Source organism: Bos mutus, chromosome 28 (genome assembly GCF_027580195.1).
Source record: "Bos mutus isolate GX-2022 chromosome 28, NWIPB_WYAK_1.1, whole genome shotgun sequence".
Lineage (NCBI taxonomy): Eukaryota > Metazoa > Chordata > Mammalia > Artiodactyla > Bovidae > Bos > Bos mutus.
Window position 1 is genome coordinate 9,023,864 of NC_091644.1, and position 20,926 is coordinate 9,044,789.

At 49.1% G+C, this 20,926-nt stretch overlaps 1 protein-coding gene across 3 annotated transcripts in view; it reads right to left on the reverse strand.

Annotated features, from left to right (window-relative positions):
* RASSF4 (Ras association domain family member 4) overlaps positions 1-12,677 on the reverse strand; it is a 34,123-nt gene extending 21,446 nt beyond the window's left edge. For 2 of the 3 annotated variants that reach the window (XM_070364917.1, XM_005906592.2), the window contains exons 1-2: positions 12,538-12,677; positions 1,915-2,008 (exon numbers count right to left, since the gene is read on the reverse strand). In XM_070364917.1, coding sequence (XP_070221018.1) covers positions 1,915-1,976 — 62 coding nt within the window. In that variant the 5' untranslated portion in view covers positions 1,977-2,008; positions 12,538-12,677. The remainder of the gene's footprint in view (positions 1-1,914; positions 2,009-12,537) is intronic. The other variant, XM_005906591.3, reaches the window with a different exon arrangement.
* Positions 12,678-20,926: the final 8,249 nt, after the last annotated feature.

The window sequence follows — 20,926 nt, forward strand, 5'->3', positions numbered from 1 at the left end:
TGGGAGTACCAGCACAGATGTCTGTCTCTTCTTCCTCCTGACTTTCTGGACGTGGTCAAGGGATGAGAGTGACAGCTGCGAGGGTCAGATCCTGAAGGCCCCAGGAAGGCTACTGTATCCAAACGCTTTCTCCCCAGAATAAAGGGAAAGCCACGGCTTGTGCCTTGGTCGAGGTGTGGCAGAGAGAAAGTGACTCCAGTTTGCGGCCCCCAAGCTGGGCTCTGCAGGCAGTGCAGTCCAATAGACAAGACATGAAGGCCACACACATGATTTTAAATGGCCCAGTAGCCTTATCGGGCTTCCCTGGTGGTCAGGTGGTAAAGAATCTGCCTGCCTGCCTGCACGCAGGAGATGCGCAGGAGACCCGGGTTCAATTCCTGGCTGGGGGAGACCCATTAGAGAAGGAAATGGCACCCCACTCCAGTATTCTTGCCTGGGAAATCCCATGGACAGAGGAGTCTGGTGGGCTACAGTCCATGGGGTTGCAAAAGAGTTGGACACGACTCAGGGACTAAATCACCACAGAAGTCATGTTACCAAGGAAAATAAAATAGGGGAAATTATTTTTAATAACACATTTTATTGAACCCAATATATCAAAAATATTATCATGTAATCTATTAAATAACGAGACTTTGTTCATTGTTTTATTTTGTAAGAAATGTTTGCCACTTGGAGCTCCTTTTATATTCAGTACACCCTTTCAGCCACAGGCTATGTGCTTAGCAGCCACTGTGGCTGGTGGCCCCCTGCTGGAAAGAGAGGCTCTAGAACCTCTCGGGCTGTGCTTTCACGCAAGCAATCTAGGGCCTGGATGAGCAAAACACGCTCTGCTGCTCTGGTGTGCAGCCCTGTGTGACCTGGGATGATGGGAACTGGCGAGGTTTTACAACGTAATGGTATTAACAATGCAGGATTCAATACTGCATGTCCAGTGTGCTTCTAAGTGTGTGAACACGGAATACAATTTTGTTAGAATATATTTATAGCACATAATTAATAGGATATATGTGTATATATATGCATTACACATAATAGGGCTTCCCAGGTGGCGTGAGTGGTGAAGAACCCGCCTGTCAATGCAGGAGACGTAAGAGATGGGGGTTTGATCTCTAACTGAAGCGACTTAGACTTCACGACATTAGGGTTACTATTATGACTTTTTCAAAATATTTAGTATTGTTACATTGTTCTTATTATCAAATATAAATCAGGAAACGATCTTGTAGGCAGCACTGTTTTTTTCAGGGTCTCCGGAAGAAGGATCCTAGGAGCCAGGTCCTCAGTAAAAGCTGATGCATTTTAAGGAGACTTGGTTTGCCTTCAGGACAACAGATAGGAGCTGAATAAATTTAGAAAATATTTGGACTCAGGACTCGAAATAAGAAATAAAATAAAATGAAAAACAAACAAAAAAAAAGATTTTTTCTTTAGTTCAGCAGTGAACTTGGGAAAGTTTCCGTTTTTTTTTTTTTTATCATGAGACAGACGGGGAGTAAATAAAATAAAAAGAAGCAGAATTAAATCATAATGTCAATAAAATATACTTTTTCAATAAAAACTCAACACCAGTTTTGAGGGTTCTTTCCATGAACTGTTTAACACAATATGAGTTTAGGGTTGCTCTAGTTTTTAAATAAATTAAATGTCATCTCTGCAGAGTCACAATAGGCAGTCACACTTTCCTGCCTTCCTGGGCCCTAGGGAGGTGGGGGTCAAATGCATACCTTGATCCTTGATCTCCAAAGAGAAAGACTTCAGGAAGAAGCACCCCCATCAGTGTCCCTGGGGCAGGCCCACCATCATACTTATTAAAAGTGCCCAGAATCCTTTCCCACCAAGGCCGCCCCCGGCAGGGGCGTGGCCGTGGGGAGGGCGGGCATGGAGGCCCCTCTCTGCACACAAATGACTTACTTCAGAATGGATTTGCTGTCGCTGATGGGCACGTGAGAGCTGGGGGGGCAATCTTCCTTCATCTTCTCTTGTCTGCAGACTTGGAAGTTACCTGCTAGGTAGACAAGGAAGGGCCCACAGACGGGTAAGCCAGGAGAAGCAACAGCCAGTGTGGGGCCAGAGCTTTGCTGTAGAGGCCTGAGACCACTTACTCCTACTGCACCGCATCCCGCACACCCAGGCACGGAGTGGCTGAAGTGTCAGACCCCGAGGACTTAATGGGACCCTGCGCCCACATGCGCCAGCCCGGGCAGGGCAAGGTCGGAACTACCGCTCAGCCCCTGTCCCAAACCTCTTCACAACCCCTAGGAATCAGATCACTCTCCTAAGTGTTTCAGGCTACATCCTCTTCCTTTTAAGGGCACCTTGAATGATGTCTTCCACCTCCGCTGCTCCCTCAGACCTCTAAGTCGCCCTGAGCCTTTCTTGCCCATGCCCAACGGTCCCGGGGTTCTAAGTCGCCCTGAGCCTTTCTTGCCCGTGCCCAAGGGTCCCGGGGTTCTAAGTCGCCCTGAGCCTTTCTTGCCCATGCCCAAGGGTCCCGGGGTTCTAAGTCGCCCTGAGCCTTTCTTGCCCATGCCCAAGGGTCCCGGGGTGGTTGCCCCATTGCTGCCTTTGGGGTCAGCACCCCTGGGCCAGCCCTCTTAGTGACAGGCTAATTGGTACCATGGTCACTACATGCCGGAGGCCGTTGAGAGTATTCTATGAATTATTTATTCCTGACAGTACTATTATGAGGTAAGGACTGTCGAATACTCATTTCACGGATGGGGAAACAGGGACAGAATTTCGTGCTTCACCTAAGATTCCCGGCGAGTCGACGGCAAAGTCACTGATCACAAGCATCTAGCCCCTCGACTCTGGTCTTTCAGCCCTTCTCTATACTGATCTTGACAGTGACTTAAACCCTCAGACCCTTCATTTTCTCTTTGGCGCGTGAAGTAGCTTCTGTCCTACAGGGCTGTTCATAGACTCATCCATGAAACTGTCTCTTCTCATTCACAACCTGGAAATGTTTGTGGAGCTTCCCAAACTCTCCGGGGTTCCTTTCCTGGAGGGTAAATCTAGAGCTTTCTCTATCCTGTTGGCATACTGTGCATAGATTCCCACTCTTTTCTGTCTCTGCATTATTCTGGCCAAGTGCTCTGTTATCAACGGCCCCTGCGCTTTGGGCTCTAAGCCAGCATCTCTCTCTCACACACACACACACACACACTCTAACCTCGATCCTGCTTCTGCCCCCCTTCTCCCAAGGTGCAGCTAGGAATGAGGAGTTTAGCGACCCTGGGAGGTGGCACAGACCTGGGAGGGCACACAGCATGTCTTTCACATCATGGAGTGCCTTTGGCTTCTTCTCAAAAAAAAAAAACCAGAACACTCCACATCTGTTCACACAAACCTGGTTCAGCCACATCTTCCTGATCTGTGTGCGTGCCAGTGCTACTGTGGGGCTCAGGCCCTGCTCCACTGCTGTTGCGTGGAGGACCTCGCCGCACTGTGCCCCGGGCGTTGATCCCAACTAGCCCAGCACACTGTCTCCCTGCTGGCTTGATCCTCCCACACACAGGAAGAGCCAGCCTTCTTGCGGCCACATCAGCCCTGAGCGCCGATGCTGGCGGCAGGGGACACACGGTGGGCATGGAGAAGGGGAATGATCTGGGGGTGGTGAGTTTCCCAGTGACATCAGAGTCATCCCCGAAACGCCTCCCCTCTGCCTTGGTCTGCAGTGTGGCAAACTGGCCCGCAGATGGGGAAGACTCCCAGCTGCGGCCGCAGCCAGCCCCGCCTCCATAGGGCATGGGGCATTCGCACCGTGGGGCCCTGGAGCTGGGGGCCTTCAGCAGCCTTCTCCTTGGCCTATTTCAAAATAGGGTTTCAGTTCCTCAGCACTTCAGCTCTCCTGTGGAAAAACTGACCTGCCAGCTTCTCTTTCCGGGTACTTCCGTAAATGCTACCAACACAGAAGCTGGCTTCAGCCTGGGGCAAGGCTGAGTCTCTCAGCCAACACTGTTCCTGTTCCTATTGGGTCAGTGACCCGACTGTCTTGTTTTAAGCAAGCTAATAATGGGAAGGGCTGGATTTACCCAGAAATAACCCGAGGGGCTTTTTTTCCCTCATGCCTTGCTCTGCAGCCAGCTTCTCTCTCACTCCTCCCCACTTCCTGCTCTGGAGCACAGCTGCCTGAGCTGCTCTCAGGTCCCCTAGTGGGTTCGAGGCTTTGTCCTCCCTTTGGGCTTTTATGGCCATTCTCTCTCAGAATCTAGCATCGTCCTCATCCCAGACTCTGCCCTTAGCTGTCCAGGAAGCCCTTCCCAGATCAGGCCCCTCCTCCAGCCATCAGCTCCTCTCTGGGCCAGCACCTGTGCCCCACTCTCTGTCACAGAACCTGCCTCTTGCTTTGATTCTCCCAGAAGAGCAGGAGCCTAGCATGGCAGAGATGTTATGTTTATGCCTCACCGCTTGTTTCCAGCACAGATCACAAGACTGCATGCTGCAGGAGATTCATAATGGCTGTTAAATTACTGAATGAGTACAGAAAGCCTCATGAAGTCCAACAAAGTCAACTTTCCCAGAGTTGTGTATACACAGCCGGAATAAGTCACGTAAAAGTCTCTAGGGGCCAGGGACGTGACTTGGCTGAGGGACACTGGTCAGTGGAGTCTATGGGGCTTGGGGACACATTCTTCTTCCGGCGGGGCAGCTTTTCTGGTGTTTTATGAGAAGCCAGAAATCTGGATTTTTACAGATTATAGTTCATTTTAAAGTTGGGTGACTGTGGTGGAGACAATCACTGCCCCTGGACTGACCGTGTGATAGTTCCCTTGCAGCTCCTTGCAGCCACAGGGCCATGTGACTAGCTCTGCAAATAGAAGTGCTGAGTGTCATTCCCAGGCCAGCGCATCTGGGCCAGCGTGTGGCCCGGCAGCTCTCCTGTTTCCCGCCATGGTGACCCGGAAAGCCATATAACCCAGTTAGTATAGCTTCTTGATGGTCAGCCTGGGTCCTAGAGTATCTCTGGGGACCAGAGGCCTCTGCCAATCCACAACAGATGTGGATGGGGGAAGAGAAATAAACCTCTCTGTTTCAGGGATTTGTTACTGCAGGATAATCTAGTTTATTCTAATGCAGTAAATAATTCAATTAAAATGAATATACATGTCAATGTATGGCAAAAACCACTACAATATTGTAAAGTAATTAGCCTCCAATTAAAATAAATAAATTAATTAAAAAATGAATGTGTATATATTTTTTAACTTTCCAGGTCGTGTTAGTGGTAAAGAACCAGGCTGCCAATGCAGGAGACACAAGAGATGCCTGATTTGATCCCTGGGTTTGGAAGATCCCCTGGAGGAGGGCATGGCAACCCACTTCAGTACTCTTGCCTGGAGAATCCCCATGGACAGAGGAGCCTGGTGGGCTACAGTCCATAGGGCTGCAAAGACTTGGACACGACTGAGCGACTTAGCACTCATGCATATGCATATATATGTAAAGCTTGCAGATACATGACAGTTTATAACACTTCATGCTTTCACTCTCCACAGCCTGCGAGGAATATGCCCATTTTGCTCTATTTAGTAGGGACACTTCTAAGTGGAATTCTCTTCTAAGAGAATTCTCTTCTAAACAGTGATTAGTTATTAATAGAAGATGCTTCTTAAAGTGTTCTGGGCTGGGAGCTGCTAAAAACCCATATAGCTTAAGTTGCATGCTTTTTCCTCTCTGGGTCTTGATTTTTCCATCTGTACAATGAGAATATTGATTTCCATTGAGTTAGAAATTTTCTTAGCTGTGGAACTCTTCATTCAAATGGAATATTTATGCAGATTAGATTAAAGGGGGTGTTCTGGCTGAAGGTGAGGTGGGTGGCGGGGAGCCCCCATCCATGGCTTTGTCCACATGTGTGCTCATTGCTAAGTCGTGTCCGACTCTTCGGGACCTTCATGGACTGTAGCCCACGGGGCTCCTCTGTCCATGGGATTCTCCAGGCATGAATACTGGAGTGGGTAGCCTTGCCCTCCTCCAGGGGATCTTCCATCTCTGGATAATACTGTGCTGCATGACAGAGGAGATGCTCTCCGCACTGGGCTTCTGGAATACACTTTACCCTAGAGAGCCTGCTTATTTAAAGGACACGATTAACAAGCTGAGGGACACCAGCTGGGGTTGGCAGCTCAGAGGGAATCAGGAGCAAAGTGCAGAAGGATCCTAGATGACACAGAACGAAGTGAAAGGAGAAGGTGGCTTGTTGAGTAAACAGCTTCTGTGTCAGGGAAAGAGAATGGAGGACACCATCCCAAGTAAGGGAAGGAGGGATGTGAGGAAGGCTGGCGGAAGCAACAAAGCTGCTTCCAAATTGCTGGGCGAGGCCTGAGCCTTACAGGGCGGGAGCCTCCACCCCAGGTTCTCTCTTCTTTGAGAGAACCATAAACTGCTGTGTCCTCTGACATCCATCATGTGTATGGCCTGAAGCCACTCTCATGGTCTCTGATTCTTACATGTCTCATCCTGCGACTCCCAAGTTGGCCACTCCGTCATCTCCTTGCATTCCAGACCTGAGCGCTGGGGTCACTTTAGAATTCCACTCCAAATGTCGATACTGTGTTTGTGCCTCATTTACCCGACTGGAGGTTGAGACAGGTTTCATTCCCAGGGTCTTGTCCAGTTCTCAAGTGAGCTGCACGGGTACCTACGAGGCACCCTATAGATAACGTGAATGAGAGCTTGAGAGAGCGGGGACACAGACCCAGGAAGAAAGCCAATGGAGATGTCTCTCTGTTTGGAACATGTTCCTGAAACCTCCCCTTAAACACTCGCTGTCCTCGTGCATTGGGCAGGACTTAATGAACTCCAATAGAATGTTTTTCTACCTTTTATAAAAAGCATGATCTTATCTTTCAATAAAACCCCAGGAGAAGCCTAATGCACAAACGGGCCGCTCTGGTCGAGGGTGCGGTCGGGGAGAGGGTGGGCTGGCCCGCCGCCCTGGCGCAGTCTGCAAAGTACAGAGTGAGATGCAGCTGGGCAGGCCAAGCCCTGTGGCTCTGCGGAGCCCAGCTTTCTTTGTCCTGGCTGGCTCCCCTCCCCCAGGCCCCAGGGCACACAGATCAGGCTCCACTCTTGCTTCCCTGGCTGGAGGAGGCTCTGTCCCCAATCCAAGGACTCAGGCTGCAGCCCAGGTTCCCTGTCCCCAGAGGAGGGGCCCCAGGGCAGCAAGCCAGCCATGGTTACCTGTCCCAGTGAACAGGCAGGGAATTGTTTTCGCTTTCCACTTCAGTAGCTGCTCTGCCAGCCGTGAGGAGGGGCCGTGAGGACAGTGGGCCGGCTGCCTGCCCTCCCCATTGTCCCTGGTCTTTCGTTTGGAACAAAGGCCACTGGAGGTTTTCAGCTGCCTGGTTTGGACCATCTTTCCTCTTTGGGGTTGTGGAGCCGGTTATCCTGGGAGAAGGCAGATGGCTCTTCAGGCCATCACTATAGCCCACTTCCTATGGGCCAAGGTCTGAAGCAGAAAAAGAAGGCTAATGCAGTGGTGTTTTCCTGAGGCTAAATCCACTGCATCGGAAAGCCTTTGATTTCAAGATGATGTGCTTCCCACAATGCCCCCTCTTTCATAAACTTGTGGCAACAATAGATGGTCATTGTCCTCACTTGGCAGAAGGAAAATGTTATCAGTGTGCAAATTAAAATGTGCTGAGGATGTGTGTGAAATCTGAACGCTTGGTAACCTCTGCTCTTACGTCTTATAAAATTACGAATCTGATGTTCCTCCTTGCGTGGGTGCTCAGTTGTGTCTGACTCTTTGTGACCCCACGGACTGTAGCCTACCAGCTTTCTCTGTCCATGGAGTTTTCCAGCCAAGAATACAGGAGCGGGCAAGCAGGATGAAATTTAAATATGTTAAGGACCATGACACGATGAGCCAAAGAAAAGGGACAGGGCGTGAGGGGCACGGCTGGGAGCCTCTGAGCCCAGGCTACTCAGACCAGAAGGAGGAAGGCGGTTCTCAAGAAAAGAGCAGGTGCTGGGACACTGCCATGCATTCCTGGGAAGCCCGAGGCCCCTGTTCTGCAGCCCAAGGCTACAACTTTCGATCACCAGCCAGGGCCAGCAGGAAGGTGGCAGGGAAAACAATGAACCTTTAAATGGGCCCTCGAGAGCACCTGTTAGCCAGCAAATGGCAGGAAGTTGGCCAAGGAAGAAATTGTAGTGCCTGCTGGTACCAGCTGCCCCTGATAGGGGGTCTGGCCAGACACAGGCCACTCCCAAGCAACAGATTTTTGCCAAGAGAGCCAGCTGTTGGGATGCGGGTGGTGAGCAGGAACACAGCAGCTGCAGCTCCCGTCCCCTTCCACACTGCTATCTTGGCTCTTCCTCTCTCCTCCATCTTCACCCCACCCTGGGCTTGACCACACCCTCCCCGCCCCAGCCCTGGTGGCCGGGAAGCCCACGGGGACATTGTGCAGTCCAGCTGGAGTCGGGCAGAGCAGGAGAGGCCACTGCAGAGCCACTGGCACCTCTCCTCACCACCCTCTCCTGGGTCCATCCTCTGACCCTGGCTCACCTTTACTGTATCCTCTCCTCCCCCAAGTCTTGGCCTTCCACCAGCTCTCTTGCTCAGACCATCCCAACACCCAGTCCTCCATGACACCATTGACCTTCCTCTGAAGAGCCGAGCCCTCTGCACTTAGGCAGCCTGGCCCTTCTCATAAGCTTTTTGACAGCTCCCACTTAGAGGTGGTGCTACACCCGGACTCCTGCAGCCAGATCTCCGGTTTCTGTCCTTGATTTCAGAACATGGCAACCTGGGGCAAGAAAGCACTTCCAATCCTCCTGCTCCCTCTCACATATATGTACTCCCTGGCCAAAGTCCTTACATACACCTCTTCCTCCTCAAACTGGACGCGCCCCTTGCCTATGGAAGAAGAAATCTAAGGAAACAGGAGGGCTTCCCAGGTGGCATTAGTGGTTAAGAACCTGCCTGCCAATGCAGGAGACATGAGAATTCAATCCCTAGGTAGGGAAGATCCCCTGAAGGAAGAAGCAGGAAATGGCAGCCCACTCTAGTATTCTAGCCTGGAGAATCCCATGGACAGAGGAGCCTGGTGGGCTACAGTCCATATCGTCACAAAGGGTCAGACACGACTGAGCACGCACTCATAGAAACAGGAATCCTTGCAGCCGTGCTTTTTGGGCCAAATAGCTACTCAGAATGATCACTGACCAATATCCCTCTGGCCTGGGGTTAGAGGGGCAGGCCCTCCGATTATTAAGTGCCAAGTGCTGTGGGGCAGCACTGACGCTCTCTATTGCTGCCCCCACCCCCTGCTCCCTGACGCGCCCTCCCTCCCCAGCCGGCGCTACCCACTGCACCACACCTGCGTACCGCATGCAGCTGCTGAAGGCGGCTTCCTGCAAGACTCGGTTCAGCTCAGAACCATGGGTCATGGATCCCTTTGGAGTCTCTTGAAAGCTTAACACACTCTCTACAGAAAAATGCCTGTGTGCGCGTGAGTGTGCACACATGCACACATGAGATCTGCATACCATTGCAGGGGATCGGTAAACCCTTATCCATGTGCCCCGGGATCCCTAGGTCCCAGGTTAAGAACTTCTGCTGAATGCGTCACAATAAGAAAGAGGAGGCAAGGGGGCGTCCCAGAGAGAAGGCAGGTGTGAGCTTTGCTCGGGCATTGGCTGATGATTTCAGCATGCTGCTGCATCTCTTGGGCCTCAGCTTAGCCAGGATTGTAGCCAGGCAGCTGGACAAGAGTGTCTTTAGGTCTCTTTCCAGCTCTGCAGCTATGGGGCTGTATGACACCTTCACTTCTACCCTCCAAGGTCAGGCAAGGCTGTTGTTGTTCTTGTTGGGTCACTAAAGTTGTGTTCAACTCTTTTGTGAACTCATAGATTATAGAACTCATAGATTATAGCCCACCATGCTCCTCTGTCCATGGGATTTCCCAGGCAAGAACACTGGACTGGGTTGCCATTTCCTCCTCCAGGGATTTTCCCAACCTAGGGATCGAACCTGCGTCTCTAACACCACAGGCATATTCTTTACCACTGAGCCACCTGGGAAGCCCAAGGAAAGGGGAAGGGGCTCCAAATCTCTTTCAGCAGTGCATCCTGGGGAAGGAGGTCAGAAGCCAAAAACAGGAGGGAGCCGAATGCAAGTTCCCCTTTAACAGGAGTGAGAAATCTGCCGAAGCTTCGGAAAGTGCAGCCGCTTCCCATTTGATTTTGATTTACTTTAAAACAACTTGAAAATGTTTTCTTCAGTGTATCTGTGGCAGGGTAACCACCAGCCTTTGTAAGAATCTGGATTTAGAGCTCTGCTCTGGGATTCTGATGCTGAAGCTGAAACTCCAATACTTTGGCCACCTGATGCGAAGAACTGACTCATTTGAAAAGACCCTGATGCTGGGAATGACTGAAGGCGGGAGGAGAAGGGGACGACAGAGGATGAGATGGTTGGATGTCATCACTGACTCAATGGACATCAGTTTGAGTAAGCTCTGGGAGTTGGTGATGGACAGGGAGGCCTGGCATGCTGCGGTCCATGGGGTCACAAAGAGTCGAACATGACTGAACGACTGAACTGAACTGAACTGGGATTCTGTAGCTGTGTGACCTTAGGCAAATCCCTTTCCTTCTCTGACCTTCAGATTCCTCAGCTGAATCACTGACTGCTGTGAAGGTGAATGAGGGAACAGGTAAGATGGGCTTCACCCATGATAAACAAAAGTTCCCAGCAGAAGTCTGAATGGGAGTCCAGGGCTCCAGAGGGACAGTGAGGCTCTGATACAGGAACATGGTACTCAGAGAGGATGACGGTCCTCAGCAGGAGCGTCTATGAGCCATGGTATTTGGCTGAACTCACTCGCAAAACCAGGGCCCAGTCCAGAGTGTGTTCTGTAGCTCCCATAGTCAGAGCCTCCCCTTTGAGCCTCTGCATTTATAGAACCTGAACTATAACACAGGCCTGAGTTCTGTTTATATTCTGTTGTTACGGGTCATTGTCCAGCTGACCCTGACCCAGGGGGACTCTGGACCTTTGCTCCATTCTCCAGGCCACCTGCTGGAGTCTCCTGGTGGAAATACGGCTCCACCCATCTTACTCCCTAATCCCCCACCCCTCCCCTCCCCTCATCCCCCCCACCCCCACCCTTGCTTTCACACTGACACTTTAATCTGTGGTCTCAATCTCACTTTCCCTGCAAAGTCTTGAACCACCAGCACTACGCACAGAGGGGATAATGACAAAAACTATTGAAAATGTACTGACAGCAGTGAAACACGACCCGTAACAGCTTCCGGCCAGCAATTTTTTGACCTAGGGCTAAGGCATTCATATTCTTTTTCTTCCTTCCCCTTCCTCCCCTCTCCCTCCCATCTGCCACCCCCTTCTTAGCACCTCCCACCCTGCTGGCAGCAGCTCAGGAATTACTCCAGGGAGTTGGAGGCAGGCAGATCGGCATTTTAGTTGTTGTTATTGTTTACTCATGGCTTCTGCCAACAAATCTTGATTGTGCTGTGAGCAGTTAAAGTACAGAGAAGCCTGTGAGGGTCCTTCTTGCAAGTGTAAGTGCACGGCTTTGGAGTCCAACTCGCTGTTCAGTCACTAAGTCATGTCCCACTCTGCAGCCCATGGACTGCAGCGTGCCAGGCTGCCCTCTCCTTCCCCATTTCTGGGCACAAATTCCAGACTCCCAGCCCTCACCTGTTATGACCGTACTTAATTCCTCTGTGAAGTGGGTTATTAAAGCTTTTTCAGTGTTTTAAGCAAACACTGTCACTGGCCTAGGACTAACCCTGGTGCGAGAGGTCACACACAGCCCTCCCCCAGGGCTGCGACAGATTAATAAAAAAAAAGGCATCTGTCCAGAGTGGGAAGTGCAGGACAGTCAGGAGCACGGTGCAAACAGGGTGCTGAAGTCATTGGGGGAAATGAAAGAAATCTGGCATAATAAGCCCTGGCTAAAAATTCTGACCCTATCCCTGACTCATCCGGGTAAAACCAGACAACTCTGTAACTTTTCAAGCTTCAGTTTTCTCATCTGAAGATGGGGACACTGAAAGTATCAAGGCTGTGAGAAGTGTGAGAGACATATTGTGCTAAAACTCTTAGCACAGGTCTGACAACAAGGCAAATCCTCTGTAAATAGCGATTGTGAGGCCCTACTGCTGCTATTATCTCGGTGTTCGTGGTCTTCCATTCATGAAATCTGAGGGTTGTGGCTGAGGCACTTCCAGCCTCTCCCCCCAGTTCTAAGATCAATGCTGCCAGGATATTGGCCAAGATGAAACAAGGTGGGCAAAGGTGTAGCCGGCGGCCGCGCGCGCACCTGCTTCGCTCAGGTTCTAGCTCCTTAAGTGTCCTCTCATTGGAGCAGGTGCCTGGCGCAGTGCCCACTCTCAGCGTTGGGCCCGAGGCCCAGAAAGTGCCAGGCTGGCAGAGGGAGGGGACTTAGCACGAAGCAGCCACAAGTGCCTAGACTCCAGAGCCCCTGGCTGGGAAGGTCCTGGGCTCGCGCGGTGGAGGGAGGTCGGAGCTCCGCGGACGCCCCGTGCATCACTCACCGACCACTCATCGCGCAGTGCAGAACCCGCTGCCGGTGCCTTGCCCTCGCAGTCACCCGAGATGCCTCCGCAGCGCCTACTGCCCGTCTTCCAGGACTTGGAGCGTCAGGCCCGCCCCTCCCCGCCCCTCGCCTCGCTCCGGCCAATGGCACAGCCCCGTTACTCCCTTTCCGCCCTGCCCCCAGGCTCTTCCCGCCCCTCCCCGCCTCTCGCCCAGCTCTGGCCAATGGCATCACGTCACCTTGACGGACCCGCCCAGCCTCTGGCACACCCGGGAATGTAGGGGAGGTGCCGAGGGGACTCGGGGAAGGTTTGGGGCATCGGCTGTGTGGGCTGTCCCGGGACCACCCCGAGGGCGCCTTAGGGAGACTCAAGAAGGAAGCAGCCCCGACTGGGTCGGCAGGATCAAGCATGCGGGCCAAGGTCAGGAACCCTGCTGGAATAGACACTCGGGTTTCCAACAAAGGTCGCTGTGCAAGCCCCGCAATTCCTAGTGTGCCTGTCATGAGAGAGGAGGTTATCAGTAGAACCCGAACGATGTTAGCTTTTGCTCAAGGGCCACCCGTCTGTAGTTCGGCTGCAGGGTTGGCGTTGCCTCTCAGAGCTTCACCGCCTTTAAGAAATCAGATCCTCAGATGATGAAGAGGAGACAACTTCTCTGCCAGTTACCCCGCCTGCTGCAGGAGAATTTATCTGCGCGGGGGCAGAGTGACCACGGCCTTTTGGGGAACTCGAATAGTTCAGTAATTCTGGGGTGTGGGGGTGGAAGGGATGGAGAAGGGGTTGACAAAAACAATTCCGATTGCTGTTTCATACCTCCATCCCAACCCTGACCTTGGGACTTCCCCTTCCCTCCCCCCAGCATGAATCATTTTACTTTCTTCTCAATCTGTGGTTCCTAATATTTTTAGAGTCATATGGCCAGTTTAGAATGTGATATGGACCTTTTAGAAAAATGCAGGTTCCCACATAGGCAAAAATCAGCCTGGGATTTGAGTCTATGAGCCTCTGGACCCCATTTGAGGGAGGCTGTACTAATCCTTGTTGTTAGGGCTGCTGGATATGGGGTAAAGAGATTGGGCTCTACCATCGACTTCCTGCATAACCTCGCCCTGTTGCAATGGCTCTGGGCTTCAGTTCCCCCATCTGTAAAAATCAGGGAGCTAAAGATGACCAGGCCAAGGATCTTTCAGCTCTGTCTTTGCACGATTTCATGAAGAGTAGCCCATCCTCTGCCAATTCAGGACACCCCTGTGGTCAGGGACCTCTGTTCCTGCAGAGCCCAAAGGTCTGATCACCAAAGCTGAGGACAATAATTGGGTGCTTCAGAAGTAGTTTTTTTTTTTAAAAATCTTTTCAAACAGTAAGTAAAATTCAACGTAGCCCTCAACCTCTGAGCATTCATTCATGCCCAATAGGATAAGTGGACAGAGCACCTAGGTAAAATACAATTTCCCTGGGGCTTTCCAGCACTTGCGAGTGCTGATCAAGCTGACGCTATCTTCAGGGCCAGGACTGGAGTGATGACTGGTTTTAAGGAACAGCTTGATGTGTCCTTCACTCCCACTGTGTGCCAGGCACTCTCTAGGGGCCTTACCGTGGGGATCCCACCCAACTCCTGCAACCTCCCTGGGAGTGGTTGTTACTAACCACGTTTTACATAGAACACAAGGGTCCATCCTCAAGGAGCTTCAGAAGGACAGTCACCTTTTCCCTCAGTGCTCACCAGTGCCGTCTGTATCTGGCCCCCAGATCACTCATGGTGGGTGTTGTGTAGACTCTTAGGTGCCAACCCAGTACCCACTCTCTGCTTTGGAAAAAAGAAAGAGGAGAAGAAAGGAAAAGAAAGGAAAATTCATGCAGCCACTATGGAGAACGGTAAGGAGGTTTGTCAAAAAACTAAAAATAGAGTTGCCATATGATCCAGCAATCCCACTCCTTGGCATATCAAAAAGATACATGGACCCCAGTGTTCATAGCAGCACCATTTACAATAGCCAAGACTTGGAAACAGCCTAAACATCATTGACGGATGGATAGACAAAGAAGATGTGGTAAATACATACAATGGAATATTGGAAAAGAATGAAATAATGCCATTTGCAGTTACATGGGTGGACCTAGAGATTATCATACTAAGAGATATAAATCAGAAAGAGAAAGGCAGATGTCCTATGATATCACTTATATGTAGAATCCAAACGGTGACGCAAATGAACTTATCTGCTAAACAGAAACAGACCCACAGACGTAGAGAACAGGCTTGTGCTTGCCAAAGGGGAAGGGGGATAGGGGAGGGATAAACTGGGAGTCTGGGATTAGCAGCTACACAACTACTATATCCTGCATAACATCAAGGTCCTGCTGTGGAGCACAGAGAACTACATCCAATATCCAGTGACAAGCCATAGTGGAGAAGGACAAGAAAAAGGAATATGACCGAATCACGTTGCTGTAAGCCAGAGACTAATACAACATCGTGAGTCGACAGTGCTTCAAAAAGAGTCGAGAGGCAGACAGAGCGAGAGGGGAGAGAGCAGGAGTGAGCGACGTGTTTGGGGCAGCAGAGTCCCGCTCCCTAGTACTGGTCGTGACCATTTGTGTTTTTCATGCTGTACTTACAGCTGAACAGTGTGCCATGAAATTAAGTTAGTACGCGATTTGACTAGTGTTTAAAAATAGAAAGTATCAGTGCATAGCACACAGTCAATGAAAGCTGTGTCTTACAAAGTTTGTTCACCTTGTGATTCATTTCGGTGTATTAAGCTGTTCTATAAAATACGTTTCTCACTGTGGGCCTTAGTAAAAAAGGTTGAAAGTTACTAAGTCAGTCTCGACAACCTTTTACGTAGTTTCCTCAGCTCCCTTTGAAGCTATAAGTGGTCATGTGACCCACTTTTGGGCTAAGAGATAGGGAAAACTGCTGGAGGGTGAAGACAACTTTTGCTTCCGTGATAGAAGGAGCAGATAGATTCCTCTTTTCCCTGTCCTTCTGTCTCAAATGTGGATAATGTGTAATGTCTGGAACATTAGCAACCATTTTGAGGTTATGATACAACATGCCCACATACTAAAGCTGGTGCAGCACAAAGAGAAAAGGAGTCTGGGCCTTTAGCAACATTACGGAGTTGCTGTGCAATGCCTTCACTGCTGTCTCTAGACTTCCAGGAGGATTCTTTTCTTTCTGAGCCACCAGGAAAGGCCCCCAGATAAACTACTATTTGTTTAAGCCCCAGGTTGGCAAGTCTTTTCTGTAAAGGGCCAGATATTCAATATTTTAGGCTTTGTGGGCTAAGTGATCTCTGTCACAACTACTTAATTCTGCTGTCGTGGTTTGGAAGTATCCATAGATAGCAGGCAAATCCAAGGACATTGGTGAAGTTCCAGTAAAACTGTAAACAGAACAGAAGGCAGGCCACATGTGGCCCCTGGGCTGTGGTTTGCTCGCTTTCCCTGGATGACCGTGCCCTTTTTATTGCGTCTCTGACCTCGTCTCCTCCCACTTCCCCTCCCTGTCTCTGTTCTCCTTCCCACACACCAGGCCCACTCCCACCTCGTGGAGTTGCCCTTGCTGTTCCGCAGCCTGGCAGGCTCTTCTCCCACGTATCTGCAGGACTCCTCCTTCGCCTCCTTCAGGTTTTACACACAGCTGCTCCTCTCTGCAGCCTTCCCTTGCCCACTGTCCAGAAGGCCAGTCCCTGGCCTGCACACACTACTCTCTGGCATGCTGTGCATTTCATGTCTTTATCAGGAGATCCTTGAGAGGGAGATCTTATCTGTTTCCTTAGATGCTAACTCTGCCTGTAATGTGAAGGTGTTTAATCAACATTTGGTATAGGATTGATTTTTTTTTTCCTGACTGTCAAATTCAGGTAAGAAAACAGACATAAGGAGGCTCATTACCCCATCCAAGGGGACAGAGTGAGTAAAGTCGTAGAATCTGAGTCTGCCTCCTAATTGCCCTGATGGTCGTATTTGTGCCCCCAGAGAACGAGAGTAGAACAATATCTGCCTCTGTAGGGGGCTTCCCTGATGACTCAGTGGGTGAAGAAACTGAGCGAATAAGCATGTACCTCTATTGGAAGATTGGGCTCAGGGAAGCAGGGGCCACAGAATTTTCTGGAAGACTTCTTCTCCCAGGGGATTGTCCCAATAAAGGGGGCCTTTGGGAGTCAATAAGGAAATAGGGCATTATCCTGTTATCTTGGGCAGTCTCATTTTTTATAGCATTCCTGCTTCAGAAAATCGTTAGGGAAAAAAATCTTTATTTTGTGAACAGTCCAGACTGACTTGTAAGATCCATAAAGTGTTGGAGGGAAGCACTCACAACCCAACATTTTTAGCCAAGAAGGAGCCACAGAGAATAAACTTACGTTTGACTTGTAAGTGTGGAAACATAAAGGAGCCCAAGTCTGATCAAACACATGTGATTTCTTGCATCAGATAAGGCTGCTCCTGGGGCAGTGCACTCTGCTTGGCTTTCCTTGAAGCTTCTTGGCACCATTCCAAGAAGGCGGAGAAATTACCTTCTTCCCTCTGGTGTTTTGAGAGGCAAGTCATGAAAATGCCTGGGTATAATCATATGCTGTTAAGATTCAGTTTAGATTTCTTTGAGTCTTAAAAGAAAATAGACATATATTTTAACATAAATATTAACAATGAAGATGATTGTCAAGGCCATTCTTTTAAAACAGTAAAGTGGAGTTTGAATTAAAATTACTGGGTAATTTCCTAAGGCTTTTTGTGGGTGACTTTGTATGATTTTTCCCTTTTACGTTCTCTGACAGAAGATTCTGGACAAGTGAGTTTTTAAAGCAAGTTTTCAAAAATTCTGCAGATTTTGAATGCATATCTTTGGAAAACAACTGGATGATTGTACTTGATTGAGATCAGTAAGATCTAGTTTCAAGTAGATTTTCTTTACTTTAGTGGGTTCTGTTTCATTGAACCCATTAGCAGGATGATTCCACTTACTGAATACTTCTTGTACTATTCCGTTGGTCGAATCCTTGAGTAGCAACGTCATCCCATTAATGTGCAACAGGATTTGCCAGTTTTCAGACAATGTCTCGGATAATTTGTATACCATCTACATTTCTTTCCTATATGAAATAGTTTTCATTAACTCCATTTGTTAGCATATGAGTAATAACTTCAGGTTAATATATGGAACTCTGCAACCCATTCCAGAGGCAGGCTGAGAATGAGAATTTATTCTACAGATGGACGTGAATTTCAATGATTTGCCATGTGAGAGCCTTCTTTCTCCTTAAATGGGCACACACACTTAACATATTATTTGTCCTTTAAGTTAGGCTTTGGAAAAACATCCCGTGCTACAGATCTAGTAAGTGTTAGACACTGGGTTTCTTAGAAGGATGAGAGTTTGCTTTAAAAGGTGATATATTAATTGCTCAAGATTGCTGCTGAAATTTCCTTTGGGGAAAAATAACTGCTTAGCTCAAGCCCTTTCTCCACTTGGCCCCAAGAAGAGGATGTAAATGTACCCAGAACCGCTCGAAAAACATATGTGAGGACAAGGATGGCATGAACATCTCTAGGCAGAGAGCATACTCAGGTCTGGTTGGCTGATCAGTTAAGACCTTTCTCTTCACACTCTCCTCCCTCTCTTCCTGACACTGGACATGCAGACTTTTTTTTTTTTTTTGGTTCATCCAACAGTACAAATCAGAAAGTTAGGAAGGGACATCTCTCCACGTGTCCTTGGATTCTCCCTGCCTCCCCATGCCTCCCCCAGACCTGTGTCACCTCCCCACTCACCGCATCTCATACGTTCTTCCGCCGTCTACGTGCCTCTGGAGGATGCTGACAATATGGGGTTGCTAGAAAGCTGATTATTATGAATGGATATTGTAATGATCAGGAGTTAATAAGATCTTAACAATAGGATGAAAATAACTTGCAAAGCAAAACTCCTAGACAAACTGCATTTTCATTGTAACTATAATTTTAATAATAGAAAATGACTTGAAGTTGTTTAATATTTTGATTCATTTAACAAAAAGCAAGACTGTTTACTGAACACAATGGCTGGACATGACAGAGTATAAGGGCAGGAGGATTTACCAGACAATGCGTTTCAAAGGAGAACGTCTTAATTACGGATTTCCCTCCACAGAGAGTCTGTGTTGCTTGGGAGCCAGCATCTCTATGAATAACAAAATACTGACTGATACTCAAGGCTGAGAACTAAGGAGTGTCAGGACCTTCCCTCAAGCCAGGATATTAAGCAGCCAAAGGAAGCCGAGATCTTCCAGATGAAAAATAGAGCATTTGACAAACAAGGGCCGTTTGTCCAGCTCCTGGGCTGTGAATTTCAAAGTGATCCTCCTCAGGCACTTTGGGGAGACTCCCCGGCAGAGAGAATGTGGCTGCTACTGTGTCTGGAGGGAAGAGTGGCCTCGGCTACCTTGTCTTCTAAGCACGCAGCTTCCTGAGGAATGGAAAACATCCCCAGCGGGGAAGGGGCAAGTTGGCCAGACTTGACCTGTTAACCCTGGGTTTAAAAAGATGTTTCAGCTGAATTGACCTTACCTCTGAACCTGCTATCAAAGCCACCTCTGTTTCGCCTCTGGTGTGACAGAGCTGCCCATTCCCAAGCTTCCTTCTCAAACTTTGTAAACTAAGGACCTGACTGTTTAAGAAAGGATGTGTGTGTGTGTTAATTGCTCACTCGTGTCGACTCTTTGCGACCCCATGGACGGTAGCCCCCAGATACTAGAGTGGATTGCCATTCCCTTCTCCAGAGGATCTTCCCAACCCAGGGATTGAACCCATGTCTCCTGCACTGCAAGCAGATTCTTTACCATCTGAGCCACCAGGGAAGCCCTTAAGAAAAGACAGCACTGCATAATTACTAAACTTCTTAAATTGTGTGTCCATTGGAAATTGTTTTTTTTTTTTTTCACTTTGAAAACTCTCCCTCATTGTAATAATTAAGATGTCAACCTTACACCTGGGACAGAATTAGAATGATTGTGTAATAGAGTTCTCAGGAGAAACACAGATAGGAAATTATATTATATTATATTATATTATATTATATTATATTATGTATCCTATTGTGATAGGTGGATAGAGATTTATTTATTATTGAAATTAGCTCATCTGACAGTTCCAATAAGTAATTCCTGGGGGCTGACAGGTCCAAAATCTTTTGTGCAGGCCAACTGGCTAGAGATTCATGTAAGAGTTGATGTAGCAGTCTCGAGTCTAAAATCTGCAACCAGCAGTCTGGAAACTCAGGATTTTCGTGCTACAGTCGAAGCAGAATCGTCTCTTCCTCAGGAAACTTCAGTCATTGCTCTTAAGGCATCCTTAAGGCCTTAAGATTGGCTGTGTGTGCTTGTGTGTGAGTGTGTGTTGCTCAGTCGTGTCCGACTCTTTGCAACCCCATGGACTGTAGCCCTCCAAGCTCCTCTGTCCATGGAATTCTCTAGGTCAGAATACTGGAGTGGGTAGCCATTCCCTTCTCCAGGGGATCTTCCTGACCCAGGGACGGAACCCTAGTCTCCTGCATTGCAGGCAGATTCTTTATCGCCTGAGCTACCAGGGAAGCCTCAAGATTGAATGAGACCCTACTCAGAGTCTACTGATGTAAATGTTAATCACATCTTAAAAAAAAATACCTTCACAGCAGCATCTAGACTGGTGTTTGATCAGACAGCTGGGCACCATGGCTTAGCCAAGTGGACACAGAAAATGAATCATGCCCCTCTCAGAACAGGCTCCGTGGCCAGGTGCGGCCTGGTGCTCGGAATTTCAAGACACTCTGAAATATGGCAGTGCTTCCTTTCCCAGTGATTCCCCATTTTACTGTGCCTCTATAATCTGGGGCAATTTTTGAGGAACTTTTGCCTCTCCATTGGCCTACGAAGTCTAACTGAGGGGTTGGCTGCTACTGCTAAGTCACTTCAGTCGTGTCTGACTCTGTGCGACCCCATAGACGGCAGCCCACCAGGCTTCCCCGTCCCTGGGATTCTCCAGGCAAGAACACTGCAGAGGGTTACCATTTCCCTCTCCAATGCATGAAAGTGAAAAGTGAAAGTGAAGTCGTTCAGTTGTGTCCAACTCTTCGCGACCCCATGGACTGCAGCCTACCAGGCTCCTCCGTCCATGGGAGGAGTTGGCTAGATAGTAAGTATTTTCTCATTTGTGGCCTGTGCCCTCTCTCTTGCCACTTCTCAAGCAGAAGCAGTCACAGATGACCTGTAAATGGATGGTATGGCTGTTCTGATAAAACTTTATTTACCAAAACAGGACAAGGGCCCAGTTTGGTCCGTGAGTAAAGAGAGAGGTGGGGTTGAGATAGGACATTTTCCTTATGCAAAACCTAGCAAAGGGTGTGGGCAAGTTACACTCTAGCATG